The sequence below is a fragment of the Podarcis liolepis genome (genome assembly GCF_965112155.1).
Source record: "Podarcis liolepis genome assembly, chromosome: 2".
NCBI classification, from domain to species: Eukaryota; Metazoa; Chordata; class Lepidosauria; order Squamata; family Lacertidae; genus Podarcis; species Podarcis liolepis.
The window spans coordinates 112,356,381-112,370,123 of record NC_139555.1 but is presented as its reverse complement, the minus strand read 5'-3'; the positions used below and the strand labels follow the sequence as shown (position 1 = coordinate 112,370,123).

The following is a 13,743-nucleotide window of genomic DNA, read 5'->3' as shown; positions in this document are numbered from 1 at the left end:
TCGTGTTCTCGCAGTGGCCGACCAGATACCAGGCAGGACCTGAATGCAGCAGTACACCCTCTCCTGCTGTATTCCCAGCAGCCACACTGGAGGTAAGATAGCAGTTATCACTAGCAGCCACTGATATCATTATTCTCTCTGAATTTGTCTAATCTTACCAAGCTGCACCACTCTGACACTTTCTTTACAATCCGTTGCCCCAACCCTCCTTCCTCACAGTTCAATGTTGCGCTTTACTACTCATTGATTCCGTTCGAAGGGGCTTACTCCCAGGTAAATGTTACAGATAGGTAGCCGTGTTGGTCTGCCATAGTCAAAATAAAAAATTTCCTTCCAGTAGCACCTTAAAGACCAACTAAGTAAGTTCTTGTTATGAGCTTTTGTGTGCATGCACACTTCTTCAGATACGGTTCCCAGGTAAATGTGTGTAAGATTACAGCCTCCAGCATCTTTTAATTAAACAATGTTTTAATTTATTACCTGTCCTTCACCCTAAGGTTTCAGGGCGGGTTACAACGATTAAAACGCAATTCAAAGTGTTGGTGCTGACCTTTAAAGCCCTAAACAACCTCAGCCCAGTATACCTGAAAGAGGGTCTCCACCCCCATCGTTCAGCCCAGACACTGAGGTCTAGCGCCAAGGGCCTTCTGGCGGTTCCCTCACTGTGAGAAGCCAAGTTACAGGGAACCAGACAAAGGGCCTTCTCGGTAGTGGTGCCCGCCCTGTGGAACACCCTCCCGTAACCCTTCCTAACCCTTCCTAATCCTAACCCTTCCCTACCGCTCCTTCCCAGAACATCATGATACTCCCTGGCCCAGGCGACTAATTTTTGCTGTGTGTGCCAAAGAGCTAAATGGGAACCTCTTCTTCATTCCTAACGGAGGCTTATCCAAGAGAAGGAAGGAAGACCTGCCCCATCATTCACTGCTTATTCTCGAGACAGCCCCCACTTGCCCCCTGTCTTGCTTGCAACCAGTTCCGGAGATAGCACTGCCTGTTGGATTCTCGTTGTTTTCTTATTTGTAGAACTCATGAGGGAGGAGGGGGAACAGGAGGACAAAACTAGAATTGGGCCCCATCTGTGCTATTCATTTTTAAAAAAGGATCATACCTCGGGCAGCACATCCTGTTTTGCCGCCTGAGGCTAAACAGGAAGGTGCCATGGCTGCCAAAACTTCCCTTACCTGGGTTGAGAGGCAATGCCTACAAAGCAGTTTTGACAATGTTGGGCTCTGGTGATATATCGTGAGATCTGGCCAAAAGCTGCTGCTGGCACTGCTTCTCTACCAGTGGTGGAAGTGGGCAGGGAGCCCGTGGAACACCGCCTTTTGGGCTTCTGCTACCCGAGGTGGCTACCTCTGCCTGTCACATGGGTGAGCCGGCCCTGATTTAACCAATTTAACCACTGTGTCTTCCCCCAAAGAATCCTACTGTTCTCAGAGTGGTTTAACAATCAATTCCTCTTTCAGGGGACATTTTATCATATGTGGCGGGATTGCAATGTAATTTTAAAAAATTGGGAAATGATATACAATGAATTGAAGAAAATGTTCCATCTAACATTTGTTTAAAAACCCCAAAGCATTTCTGCTAGGGATTATAGGGAAAGACCTGCCAAAGAAGCTGAAAAACATCTTCATGTATGCAACAACGGTGGCGAGAGTCTTAATGGCACAAGGATGGAAGAAGGAAGAAATCCCGACTAAAGAAATATGGCAAGAGAAATTGATGGACTGTGCAGAACTGGCAAAATTGACACATAAACTACGGGACAAGGATAACTGTGACTTTAAAGATGAATGGGAACCTTTTACAAAGTACTTAAAGATGCAACAAAGTGAATTGGACTCCTTGGCAGGTTTTGAATAAACACTGTGTTTTAAGATATGTGTTTTAAAGTAATATGTTTTGTTTAAATTCCTAATAAAAATTAAAAAACAACAACAATCAATTCCTCTTTCCAGGGAACTCCTTATCCCAATGTCACATTTTTCACCTTCTCAACACCTATGAAATTAGGATGAGGCTTGGACCACAGGTTGCCCAGTCCTGCGTCTCAGGCAGCTAGCACCTTGCAACACCGTCTTGCAGACATTCCTTTCCACCTGATGTCACTCCCATCTCTGAATGTAGAGGTACCATGCAGCTGTCATAGTCAGCAGCCGGTGGGGACGGGGCATAGCTCAGTGCTGGATCTCATGCAGAGGGTCCCAGCTTCAGCCCCCAGGCTGGGAAAGACTCCTGTCTGTAACCATGGAGAGTAACCAGCCAATATTTCCCCAGCATGCGTTTGTCAGGGGCAGCCATTCAGCGCCCTGCAGATGTTGAAGAAGAGGAGTTTGGATTTGATATCCCGCTTTATCACTACCCGAAGGAGTCTCAAAGCGGCTAACAATCTCCTTTCCCTTCCTTCCCCCCAACAAACACTCTATGAGGTGAGTGGGGTGGAGAGACTTCAGAGAAGTGTGACTGGCCCAAGGTCACCCAGCAGCTGCATGTGGAGGAGCGGGGAAGCAAACCCAGTTCACCAGATTACGAGTCCAACGCTCTTAACCGCTCTTAACCACTACACCACACTGGCTCTCCCATCAGTCTCAGCTGCCTGACCAAAGGCCCCAGGGATGATGGGGAGATGTAGCCCAATCTGAAGGGCATGTCATTGACTACCTGCAGTGTATGTATACTTGGGCTTCCAGATGCCAACAAGGGAAGACTTTCTTCCTGTGGTGTGCGCTAAGCAAGTTCCCTTTTATATTGTGCTTATTAGATTATGGGCCTCCAAACAGGGCCTTATAATTTAATATCTATACAGAACTTCGAAAACTGAAGGCAATTTATAAGTGATAATTAATAGCAACATGTGAGGTCTGCAACAAAATATTGCAGTGTGAAGCCTGAGGGACCTTCCTGCTGCTTGTAAAATTGTGCTGACAGGAAGCTGAGGTGTGCGTCTTAAAATGCAGTGTGGGTTTCACCATTAATAATATTACTAATATACCTGAAGGAGCGTCTCCACCCACATCGTTCAGCCCAGACACTGAGGTCCAGCTCAGAGGGCCTTCTGGCGGTTCCCTCACTGCGAGAAGCCAAGTTACAGGGAACCAGGCAGAGGGCCTTCTCGGTAGTGGCGCCCTCCCTGTGGAACGCCCTCCCACCAGATGTCAAAGAGATAAGCAACTACCACACTTTTAGAAGATATCTGAAGGCAGCCCTGTTTAGGCAAGTTTTTAATGTTTGATGTTTTATTTATACCCCAGATGGGTGGGGTATAAATAATAAAATTATTATTATTAATTTTGTCTCCCAAAACAGATGCCAACAACAGAAATATTACTACTCCTAATACTAACGATAAATAATAGAGGTAAATATGAGCATTTATGTAGCACTTTTCAGTCTTCAAAGCGCTACAATTATCACACTAGTCCTCCCAGCAGCCTTCGCCTGTCTGGCGCCCGCCAGATGTTTTGAACTACAACTCCCATCAGCCCCACATAAACTGGAAAGTAGAGGAGACGACTCCATAGTACACCGAGAAACCTAGCAACAAGCTATGGGACTGTTCCGGAGGGCTAATTACTTTCTGGTCCTACCTCGCGGTTTCCTAGCCGGACTCCAATAGACTGAGCACCAAGTACTGGCACGCGCGCGAGGACCACTTCGCTTTGGGCGGCTTCCTGAAGCCACATCCGCCCTCATCGGTGCGTGCCCTTTCTGCCTCCCCTTCCGCCATGAATCAACGCAGACCGGGAGGAATTCCTTCGTGCGCGAAACCTTGCAGTTGTCGGAAGGGTGTTTAGGTAATTATGATGGGGGTGCGGGTCTCGCGTGAAGACAGGTTTCTGGGGGGAAATCACGGAATGGTAGGGTTGGAAAGGGACCCCCTAGGGTCATCTAGTCCAACCCGCGGAAAACAGGACTCTCAGCTAGATCATGGCCATCCAACCTCTGCTTAAAAACCCTCAAGGAAAGGACAGTGAGGTGGGGAGAGTTGCCAAGTTTCCTGACTGTGGGTTTCTCCCCATGGGGACATTTTGCTGGCCGCTGTAAGGGCAGGACGCTGGAATAGATAGGCCTGATCCTGCAGGGCTCTTAAAGGTAAAGGGACCCCTGACCATTAGGTCCAGTCGTGGCAGATTCTGGGGTTGCGGCGCTCATCTCGCTTTACTGGCCGAGGGAGCAGGCATACAGCTTCTGGGTCATGTGGCCAGCATGACTAAGCCGCTTCTGGCGAACCAGAGCAGCGCACGGAAACACCGTTTACCTTCCCGCCGGAGCAGTACTTATTTATCTACTTGCACTTTGACGTGCTTTCGAACTGCTAGGTTGGCAGGAGCAGGGACTGAGCAATGGGAGCTCACCCCGTCGCGGGGATTCAAACCGCCGACCTTCTGATCGGCAAGCCCTAGGCTCTGTGGTTTAACCCACAGTGCCACCCACGTCCCTCTGTGCTCTTATTCAGCTGTAAAAAGATCCCCCATCACCAATGAGTAATGTTTGCCTCTCTGTAAGGCACCCGGCTTTCCCAAAGGAGTGGAAGATTTCTGGATGCCAACAGGTAAGGCGTTGCAGAGATGTGAAGTGCCTACAGAAAAACTATTTCTCTTCCCTAACACTCTGTGTGTGTGTGTGTGTGTGTGTGTGTGTGTGTGTGTGTGTGTTTGTGAGTGAGTGAGTGTGCTCACACATTAGGTAAATAGATAGTATCAGGTGTCAAACACAAGGATAATGAGCTATGTCTTTGCTATAAAACCCAGCTGTGGGGCACACGCCCCACAGGAGGGCAATTTGTTTTTTGGGGGGGGGAATTTGAAAATGAGCTATTAACAGTGAATTTGTTTGCATTTTGCATTTCTTATGGTTCTAGGGGCCTCATATGCAGTATATAAATATATATTGTGACATACATTCATTTTTCATTTCATTTTTTTATTTGTATACCGTCTTTCTACCTTACAGTACTCAAGGTGGTTTACAAGCTGAAAAAACAAAAAATGTACAACTTATAACAATCCAATGCAATACAAAAATGTGATAATAAAACAAGACTTTAAAATAAGCAACCTACATCAAAAGGTAACATTCAACAATTATTAGAACAGTACAAAATAATATCAACATATAAAAGTTAAACAGAAATCCACTCAACAGTTACAATAAATAATTTCTAAATTTCTAAAATTCTAATACACAAGCAAATCGGATGCCATGTTCTTTGGAAGCTTGTTTGGACCAATTAATGGCCTTTTTGGCTTCCTCCACATGTGTAGGAGGTTTTTTTAAAATAATAAGAATTATATGTTACGGGGGGGGGGGTAATCAAGATTTTAGAGACGCTTAGGTGGGAAATGGCCAAAATAAGGTTGGGAACTACTGGTATGAAACAAAGGTCGTACAGCTAAGCTGAGCAAAGCAGAGATGGAGGTGTGTGGTCAGAATCCAGGGGGAGGGCGCTGGGTACTGATCCTGTATCTCCCCCCACAGCGTCAAGCCCTTTCCACCACATGCCCGCTCCCATGGCATCAAGGTACCAGCGTCGCCTGTGGCGCTACGTCGAGTCCAGCCGCCGCCGCAAGCTGCGCAGGCTCCTGCAGCACCACGGGGAAGCCTTGGACCTGGGCGAGGCGGCCGGGCGCAAGCTCCGAACGCCCCTTCACCGGTGCTGCGCCCGACAGGACCACAAAACCGCCATCCTCCTGCTGAAGCACGGAGCGGACCCCTCCATTCCGGACCGGCGTGGGGACACAGCTCTGCATGTGGCTGCCCGACAGGTGGCCCGCAAGGGAGGCACAGGTGAGGCACGGCCTTTGAGTAGTTCCTTGGTCAGCTTATGGACAAGCTAAGTCCTTTGCACATGGGGCTCTGTGGTTGTCTGCTGTGGGTGGAGGAGATGGAATATGGAATATGGAAGGATGGAGGTTGAAGGGATCTGTATGGTTTTCCAGGCCAACTCCCTCACAGGGCAGGAAATCTACTGCCACAGCATCCCTGATTGGTTGGATAATAGCGTCCCTGATAGGTAGGACTACGGCGTCCTTGGCAGACTGTAAAATATTAATCAGCCTTATAAAACTTATAACACTTAAAAGGTAAAGGTTAAGGGATCCCTGACCATTAGGTCCAGTCGTGACTGACTCTGGGGTTGCGGCGCTCATCTCGCCGAGGGAGCCGGCGTACAGCTTCCGGGTCATGTGGCCAGCATGACTAAGCCGCTTCTTTTTATTACCAACTACAAACCTAACCTTGGTGCTGTCGACGGTGACCCCTTGCTGGCAGAGGAGCTTAACCTCTTCTTTGCTCGCTTCGAGAAGGAGCCACCTGAGACGCCGGTATTACAGCCACCAGCCCATAGGGGCCCCTCATTCACGGTAGAGGAACATGAGGTGAGACAGGTTTTGAGGATGGCGAATCCGAGGAAGGCGGCTGGACCTGATGGCATCACTGGAAAGGTGTTGAAGGGCTGTGCGGATCAGCTGGCGAGGGTCTTTACTAAGATCTTCAATAAGTCCTTACACCAGTCTATTGTCCCACCCTGCCTGAAGTCGTCAACTATTGTCCCTCTGCCTAAAAAATCCACAATCAGTAGTTTGAATGACTATAGACCAGTTGCACTGACTCCAATCATCATGAAGTGTTTTGAGAAACTGGTGCGCCGTCACATTATGTCCTGTCTTCCATCAACTTTTGACAACTACCAGTTTGCATACAGAGCAAATAGATCCACAGAAGACGCCATCAATACCACTCTCCATGCTGCTCTGTCCCATCTGGAGCAGCCGGGGAGTTATGTGAGGCTGCTGTTTGTGGATTTTAGCTCTGCTTTTAACACTATCCTCCCCCATAGACTGGTGTCCAAGCTAGAGGCGATTGGACTCTCCAACTCCACCTGTCTCTGGGTTTTGGATTTTTTGTCAGAACGTTCCCAGAGGGTTAGAGTAGGGTCACACATGTCCACAGCCCTTAGCCTTAACACCGGCTCACCACAGGGTTGTGTGTTGAGTCCCCTGCTCTACACTCTCTATACGTATGACTGTACAGCCATCTATTCCAGCAACAAAATCATCAAGTTTGCTGATGACACTACGGTGGTAGGGCTCATTTCAGGAGGGGATGAGTCCGCCTATCGGGACGAGGTGGAGCGGCTCTGTGTTTGGTGTGGAGAGAACAATCTGGCTCTTAATACGGCTAAGACCAAGGAATTGGTGGTGGATTACAGGAAAAAAAAAGGCGGACATTCAGCCCTTGTATATCGACGGGGAACGGGTGGAGAGGGTGGCGGAATTCAGGTTTTTGGGAGTAGCTATCGATCAGGGCATGACTTGGAGCGCACATACCACTGCTCTGGTGAAGAAGGCCCAGCAGAGAATTTATTTCCTCAGACTTTTAAAGAAGAACAATCTGAGTGAGAGACTGCTGGTGTCCTTCTACCGAAGCTCCATAGAGAGCATTCTTACATACTGTATTTGTGCTTGGTTCTCCAGTTGTACAGCTAGGGAGAGGAAGGTGCTCGAGAAGGTCATAAACACAGCCCAAAGGATTATTGGTCATCCTCTCCCATCTTTGGAAGAACTGTACGGTTCCCGTTGTCTTAGGAAAGCAAATAACATCCTGCAGGATTCATCTCACCCGGGACACGGTCTGTTTGCACTACTGCCTTCTGGCAGGAGATATAGAAACATCAAGACAAAGACAAATAGACTGAAAAACAGTTTCTATCCAAGAGCTGTGGCCTTTTTGAATGCTGTAACTCGATAGTGTGACCTGGGAGTTTGATGGGTGTGGTGTGGGTGTGGCTGGAATGTGGTTTGTTTGGTTGTTGTTGTTGTTTTGCTTTTGTTGTTTTAAGGGATGGCATCCAATTTCGTTGCACTTTGTGCAATGTTGCACTTGTGTAATGACAATAAAGAATCTATTCTATTCTATTCTATTCTATTCTGGCGAACCAGAGCAGCGCACAGAAGCACCGTTTACCTTCCCGCTGGAGCAGTATCTATTTATCTACTTGCACTTTGACGTGTTTTTGAACTGCTAGGTTGGCAGGAGCAGGGACCGAGCAACGGGAGCTCACCCCGTTGTGGGGATTCGAACCACCGACCTTCTGATCGGCAAGTCCTAGGCTCTGTGGTTTAACCCACAGCACCACCCGCGTCCCTTTTATAACACTTAAGAACGGTTTCTCTCTCTCTCTCTCTCACACACAATAAACAACACCCACACAAGTTAAAACCTTGCTGTGAGGATAAAATGGGGAGAAGAACCATGTACTCCACCTTGAGCTATTTGCGGAAAGGTGGACTATAAAATTTATGTGTTTATTTATTTATCTGTATATACATGGGTGTAGTCAAAGGGGGGGCAGGGAGAGGCAGCTGCCCCCCAATCAATAAAAATACATACCTAACTAAGGTTCCCCCCTCCACAAAAGGCCTGCCCCCCCAAAAAAATCCTGGCTACACCTATGTACAGTGGTACCTCTGGATACGAACGGGATCTGTTCTGGAGCCCTGTTCGCATCCTGAAGCGAACGCAACCCGCATCTGCACGTGCGCGGGTCACCGCTTCCGCACATGCGCGTGACATCATTTTGAGTGTTTGTGCATGCGCGAGCGGCAAAACCCGGAAGTATCGCGTTCCGTTACTTCTGGGTCGCCACAGAGCACAACCCGAAAACGCTCAACCTGAAGCTATTTAACCCGAGGTATGACTGTACAGTGGTACCTCGGGTTACATACGCTTCAGGTTACATATGCTTCAGGTTACAGACTCCGCTAAGCCAGAAATAGTACCTTGGGTTAAGAACTTTACCTCAGGATGAGAACAGAAACTGCGCGGTGGCGGCGCGGCAGCAGCAGGAGGCCCCATTAGCTAAAGTGGTGCTTCAGGTTAAGAACAATTTCAGGTTAAGAACGGATCTCCGGAACAAATTAAGTACTTAACCTGAGGTACCACTGTATGTATAAAAAGGCCTGGATTTCCTGTCAGCAGCGCATATTGCAGCCATTAGAGGGCACTGGAGGGAGAGTTTGTCTGATGCTGTTAGGTCGGTTGCCATTCATTAATCTCGGTTTTTTTGTTCTCCGCCTTCTCCCAGTCTACGAAGACCTGTTTTCGCCCTTGCGAAACCGTTGCCCCTCTGCAATGAGCATCAGGAACAGAGATGGGAAGACGCCAGGAGAACTCCTGAGGGAAGAGGAAGAGAAATGGGTCCGTCGGGGAAGGGTAAGGTTGGGTTTCAGGTGCTTGCTGACCAGACTGGATGCTGATACCTTCCGTAACCTTTTTTTGCAGTGCTCTCAGGAGGCGTCTGAGGAAGACACGGCAGAGGGTGACGCAGAGAGGGAATGGCGCCGCAAACTCCTCGGCGAATGGGAGGACGAGTTTCAGGAGATGGGCTGGCAATACGAAGGTGAAGCTCAGCCTCGCAGAGTCAAAAGTTCTGTGAGAGCCAGTGTAGTGGTTAGAGTGTTGAACTAGGTCCCGGGAGACCTGGGTTCAAATCCACCGCCCCTCAGCTTAACCTACCCCACAGAGCTGCTGGAAGGATAAAATGGGCTTGTAGTTGCTTGTAGGACAGGTGGGATATACATTTTATTTACTATTATTATTTGCACTATGTTTGGCCTGCATATTTTTTAGTCCCAGATCAAAGTAATCAAAATAAACACAGGCCTGAACAAAAATTCATCATCATCATAAACTTTATTGCACTAGCCATGGCATCATTCAGAAAGGAAACAAAAAGAAAAACAAGAACAACCGTAAAAACCATAAATACATCAGGCATTGCAAATACAAGGAACTACGGTCACGTCTCCTAGAAATTATTTGTTGCATACGATGTAACAGCAGGGGGTTCTCAGGTAAAATGTGCCAGCTTAAATGTCCGAATCACCTTTGCAATTGACCTCTATTTTATCTAGTTCTTTTCTCTGGATCTTCTTAGCTGCCAACACATATAGTGCTGCTTTATAAATTACGAAGTCATCAGTAAGAACAAAAATTAGATCATCATGTATAAACAGGTCCAATAAACAACAAAGTAACCATTCTGGCATAAGCAAAAGGGCAATGGCAAAAATAATAAAAAAATCAGATTTAACCAAAGGACTTTGCTAAAGCCAAGCATAAGACATTTAAGCAGAGTAACCAGCCAATGGCCTTAGCAACAGTTCCCTCCCCATTTTTTCACTTATGGGAGTCTACTCCCTCCCCCTCTGCTTTTTTCTGCTCTGTGTAAGGTATGCATCCCTGGGGAGGTACAAGTAATAATAATAATAATAATAATAATAATATTATTATTATTATTTATACCCCGCCCATCTGGCTGAGTTTCCCCAGCCACTCTGGGAGGCTTCCAATCGAGTGTTAAAAACAAATACAGCATTAAAAGTTCCTCCCTGAGACAGGGACCCTGACTTCTAGGCCTGAATGTACCTAGGGGGTCAGGGCAGACTATTTCCCTCTTGTTTTAAAAAATATATATATATTGTACTTTGCCTACAGGGCTGCTGGGTGCGTTGCTGAGAAGCCGGCAAACAACCCTCCAAATCTGTCTTCTCCAGGCAAAGCACGAGCCGCCATCTGTAAGACAAAACCTTACCCACAGCTCGTGGTTTGCCTGGAGCGAGGCAAACCATGGGCCCAGTTTCAAACGACTTGCTAAGCCAAGCCACGGCTTAGTTCACGGTGGCACAACCAAAAGAGCAAAAAGGCCACGCCCTTTCCTCTGATAACCTGCATACTTACAGCTCCACACTAAACCATGGTTTGTCGTAGTGTTACATGCAAAGCGGCTGTGCTCTTGCAGCAGATTATATTGACGGCTTTCTGTGCTGATCACCAGGGGGGAGGTGGGAATTGGTCACCGGGGTGACCCTTGGCTTGGGAAAATATTGCGAAAGATAATTAATTAATTAAATTTATAACAGTGGTACCTCGGGTTAAGAACTTAATACGTTCTGCAGGTCTGTTCTTAACCTGAAACTGTTCTTAACCTGAGGTACCACTTTAGCTAATGGGGCCTCCCACTGCCGTCGCCGATTTCTGTTCTCATCCTGTGGTAAAGTTCTTAACCTGAGGTACTATTTCTGGGTTAGCAGAGTCTGTAACCTGAAGCATATGTAACCTGAAGCAACTGTAACCCGAGCTACCACTGTACAACCCTTCACCTGAAGTTCTCAGAGCGGTTCACAAGATAAAAATACAGGATAAAGCAGGAAAGAAATAGTTTTTTTTAAAAAAAAACCCTCCCAGAAGCACAATTTAAAGGCCATAGAATATTGATCAGCTGCAGCCAAAGTTGTGTTATCACTTCCATAATTGCCATTTTGCCTGAGAATTCTCATCCTAGAAATTTAAATAAGTTCTCTTCCTCCTCTTTGAGTCACACAGCTGTTATGAGGAATCCGATGATGTGTCTGGCCAACTGCCGTCCGAGTGCCATGTTCAGCTGGGTGTATAACAGGTGAGACGGTCCTTTAAGTTGTATTCTCGAATTCCTCTTCTCTTTTTGCCCTTCCCAGAGGATTTCTACACCGCTGGACCAGACACGGAAACCTATGAGGACTGGGCCGACCGCATCGCTCGCGAATACAGGCAGAGGCGCAGCCGGGACAACGAACGCCTTCGCCAGAGGCCTAAAGCGGAACCGCAGAAACCTCCGCCTAAGTTGGGGAGCCTCCGTGAGGAGGAACACCTGCTCTACAAACAGCGGGCCCGAGCCAAGGAAAAGGAACTGAGGGAAGCCAAGAAGCTGCGCTACGAGGAAGGCTGCAGCCGGGTCTTCTCCGCCGACGGTTCGCGCCTTTTGAGATACGTGGACATTCCCTGGCCGTGCGCGGCTGGGACGCCAGAGGAGATGGCCGCCGTGGCGCTCCACGGCATGGAGCCCTCCGACAAAGCGGCTTACCGGCGCTTCCTGCGGCGCCAGCAGGCCCTCTGGCACCCGGATAAGTTTGCCCAACGCTGCGGGGCGCGCTTGGCAGAACAGGATCGCCGCCGGATATTGGACACTGTCACGGCGCTGTCCCAAGCGTTCAACCGGCTAGCAGAAGCTTGCAAATAACTCTCTCTCTCTCTGTGTGTGTGTCCTTGGCTGTCTGTGAATAAAGGGGTTGTTGTTTTTTGCCTTTTTCAAGAGGGCGGAATCGTGCTGGATTGTGTTGCGGGCAGAAAGGGCTTCTTGCTCAAGACGTAAAATGCTTCTTGCTTCTTGTTCAAGATGTAAAATGCTTCTTGCTTCTTGTTCAAGATGTAAAATGAAGTGGTTTTCTGCGAGCCTCTTGGGGGTCTTTCCAGAGAAGCACAGAGATAAGTGGCTCTGTCGGGCCTTTTCTGTCTTGAAAGCAACCCCCTTTGGAGACCATCGCTAGTTAAGAATTTAAGAATTTGTTTAAACCAGACTTTGCCCGCTTGGCACCCTCTGGATGTTTTGGAGTTGTGGTCCAGAACATCTGGAGGGCGCAAGGTTGGCAAAGGCTGGTTTTCAATACATTTTCATGCCCTCTTTGTTCCTTTGCAGGGTTAATAATGTCAGTTTATGGATTTGTCATAGCAAATACAACCCTACAGACAAAAAAAATAATAATGTTGAGAGCAGCCAAAACAACAGTACACACACACACACACACGTGTGTTCTGCTTGTGTGCGGTGCTGGGAAATAATTAAATACCGTATTTTTCGCTCTATAACACGCACCCGACCATAACACGCACATAGTTTTTAGAGGAGGAAAATCCGCAGGCATGCCACCCGTAGGCATTCCCTCCATAACACGCACAGACATTTCCCCTTACTTTTTAGGAGGAAAAAAGTGAGTGTTATGGTGCAAAAAATACGGTAATTCTAATTCAGACCCAGAAATGGCAGAAGAGAGCTAGGGAGTCTTTGTGACTCGTGAGGAAACTCTTCCCGAAGCCCGAATAGAATGTCAGTGAGGGCGACGGAAGCCCCTAAGAGACCGGAGGCACAGCGGGGCCTTGTTTATGCTGCTCATCCTCTCCAGAGCTTCAATTCTAGTTAATGATATTTTAGGATACAGTATTTTGGGACGCGGGTGGCGCTGTGGGATAAACCACAGAGCCCAGGACTTGCCGATCAGGAGGTCGGCAGTTCGAATCGCTGCGATGGGCTGTGCTCCCGTTGCTCGGTTCCTGCTCCCGCCAACCTAGCAGTTTGAAAGCACGTCAAAGTGCAAGTAGATAGATACCGGGGGGAAGGTAAATGGCGTTTCCGTGCGCTGCTCTGGTTCGCCCGAAGCGGCTTAGTCATGCTGGCCACATGACCCGGAGGCTGTACGCCGGCTCCCTCGGCCAGTTGTGGCGCTCATCTTGCTTTTCAGGCCAAGGGAACCGGCGTTTGTCCACAGACAGGTTTCTGGGTCATGTGGCCACCATGACTAAATCGCTACTGGCACACAGAGGACCGTGACAAGTACCAGAGCACTTGAAAACGCTGTTTACCTTCCCACCGCAGCGGTACCTATTTATCTACTTGCACTGGTGTGCTTTCGAACTGCTAGGTTGCCAGGAGCTGGGACAGAGCAAAGGAAGCTCACCGCGTCGCGGGGATTCGAACTGTTGACCTTCTGATCAGCAAGCCCAAGAGGCTCTCTGGTTTAGACCACAGCGCCACCCGTGTCCCTTTTCCTGGAAATAGCCTGGATTTGGTCATCTGAAACTGTGTCCGGGCAGAAAATCGCTGAAATGTCCGAAAAAATCTGGGCTTATGGCAACCCATGTCGG

At 48.2% G+C, this 13,743-nt stretch overlaps 2 protein-coding genes across 3 annotated transcripts in view; both read left to right on the top strand.

The window, feature by feature from the left end:
• The window catches only part of LOC310701800 (macrophage mannose receptor 1-like), a 210,937-nt gene that overhangs the window by 180,106 nt on the left and 17,088 nt on the right, over positions 1 to 13,743 (top strand). The gene's annotated exons all lie outside the window — the stretch shown is intronic.
• On the top strand, positions 3,268 to 12,137 carry NFKBIL1 (NFKB inhibitor like 1). The gene is made up of 5 exons (XM_083493181.1): positions 3,268 to 3,800; positions 5,485 to 5,793; positions 9,092 to 9,204; positions 9,289 to 9,406; positions 11,523 to 12,137. Exons 2-5 carry the CDS (start codon positions 5,505 to 5,507, stop codon positions 12,062 to 12,064), a joined length of 1,062 nt encoding a protein of 353 aa, XP_083349307.1. The 5' UTR covers positions 3,268 to 3,800; positions 5,485 to 5,504; the 3' UTR covers positions 12,065 to 12,137.

Excerpts from the sequence above, each read along its gene's own strand:
- NFKBIL1 (XM_083493181.1), top strand. The coding sequence starts at position 5,505 with ATGCCCGCTCCCATGGCATCAAGGTACCAGCGTCGCCTGTGGCGCTAC. Across the intron at positions 9,205-9,288 it reads GGGAAGAGGAAGAGAAATGG|TGCTCTCAGGAGGCGTCTGA; the intron begins GTCCGTCGGGGA and ends CTTTTTTTGCAG. Across the intron at positions 9,407-11,522 it reads GATGGGCTGGCAATACGAAG|AGGATTTCTACACCGCTGGA; the intron begins GTGAAGCTCAGC and ends TGCCCTTCCCAG.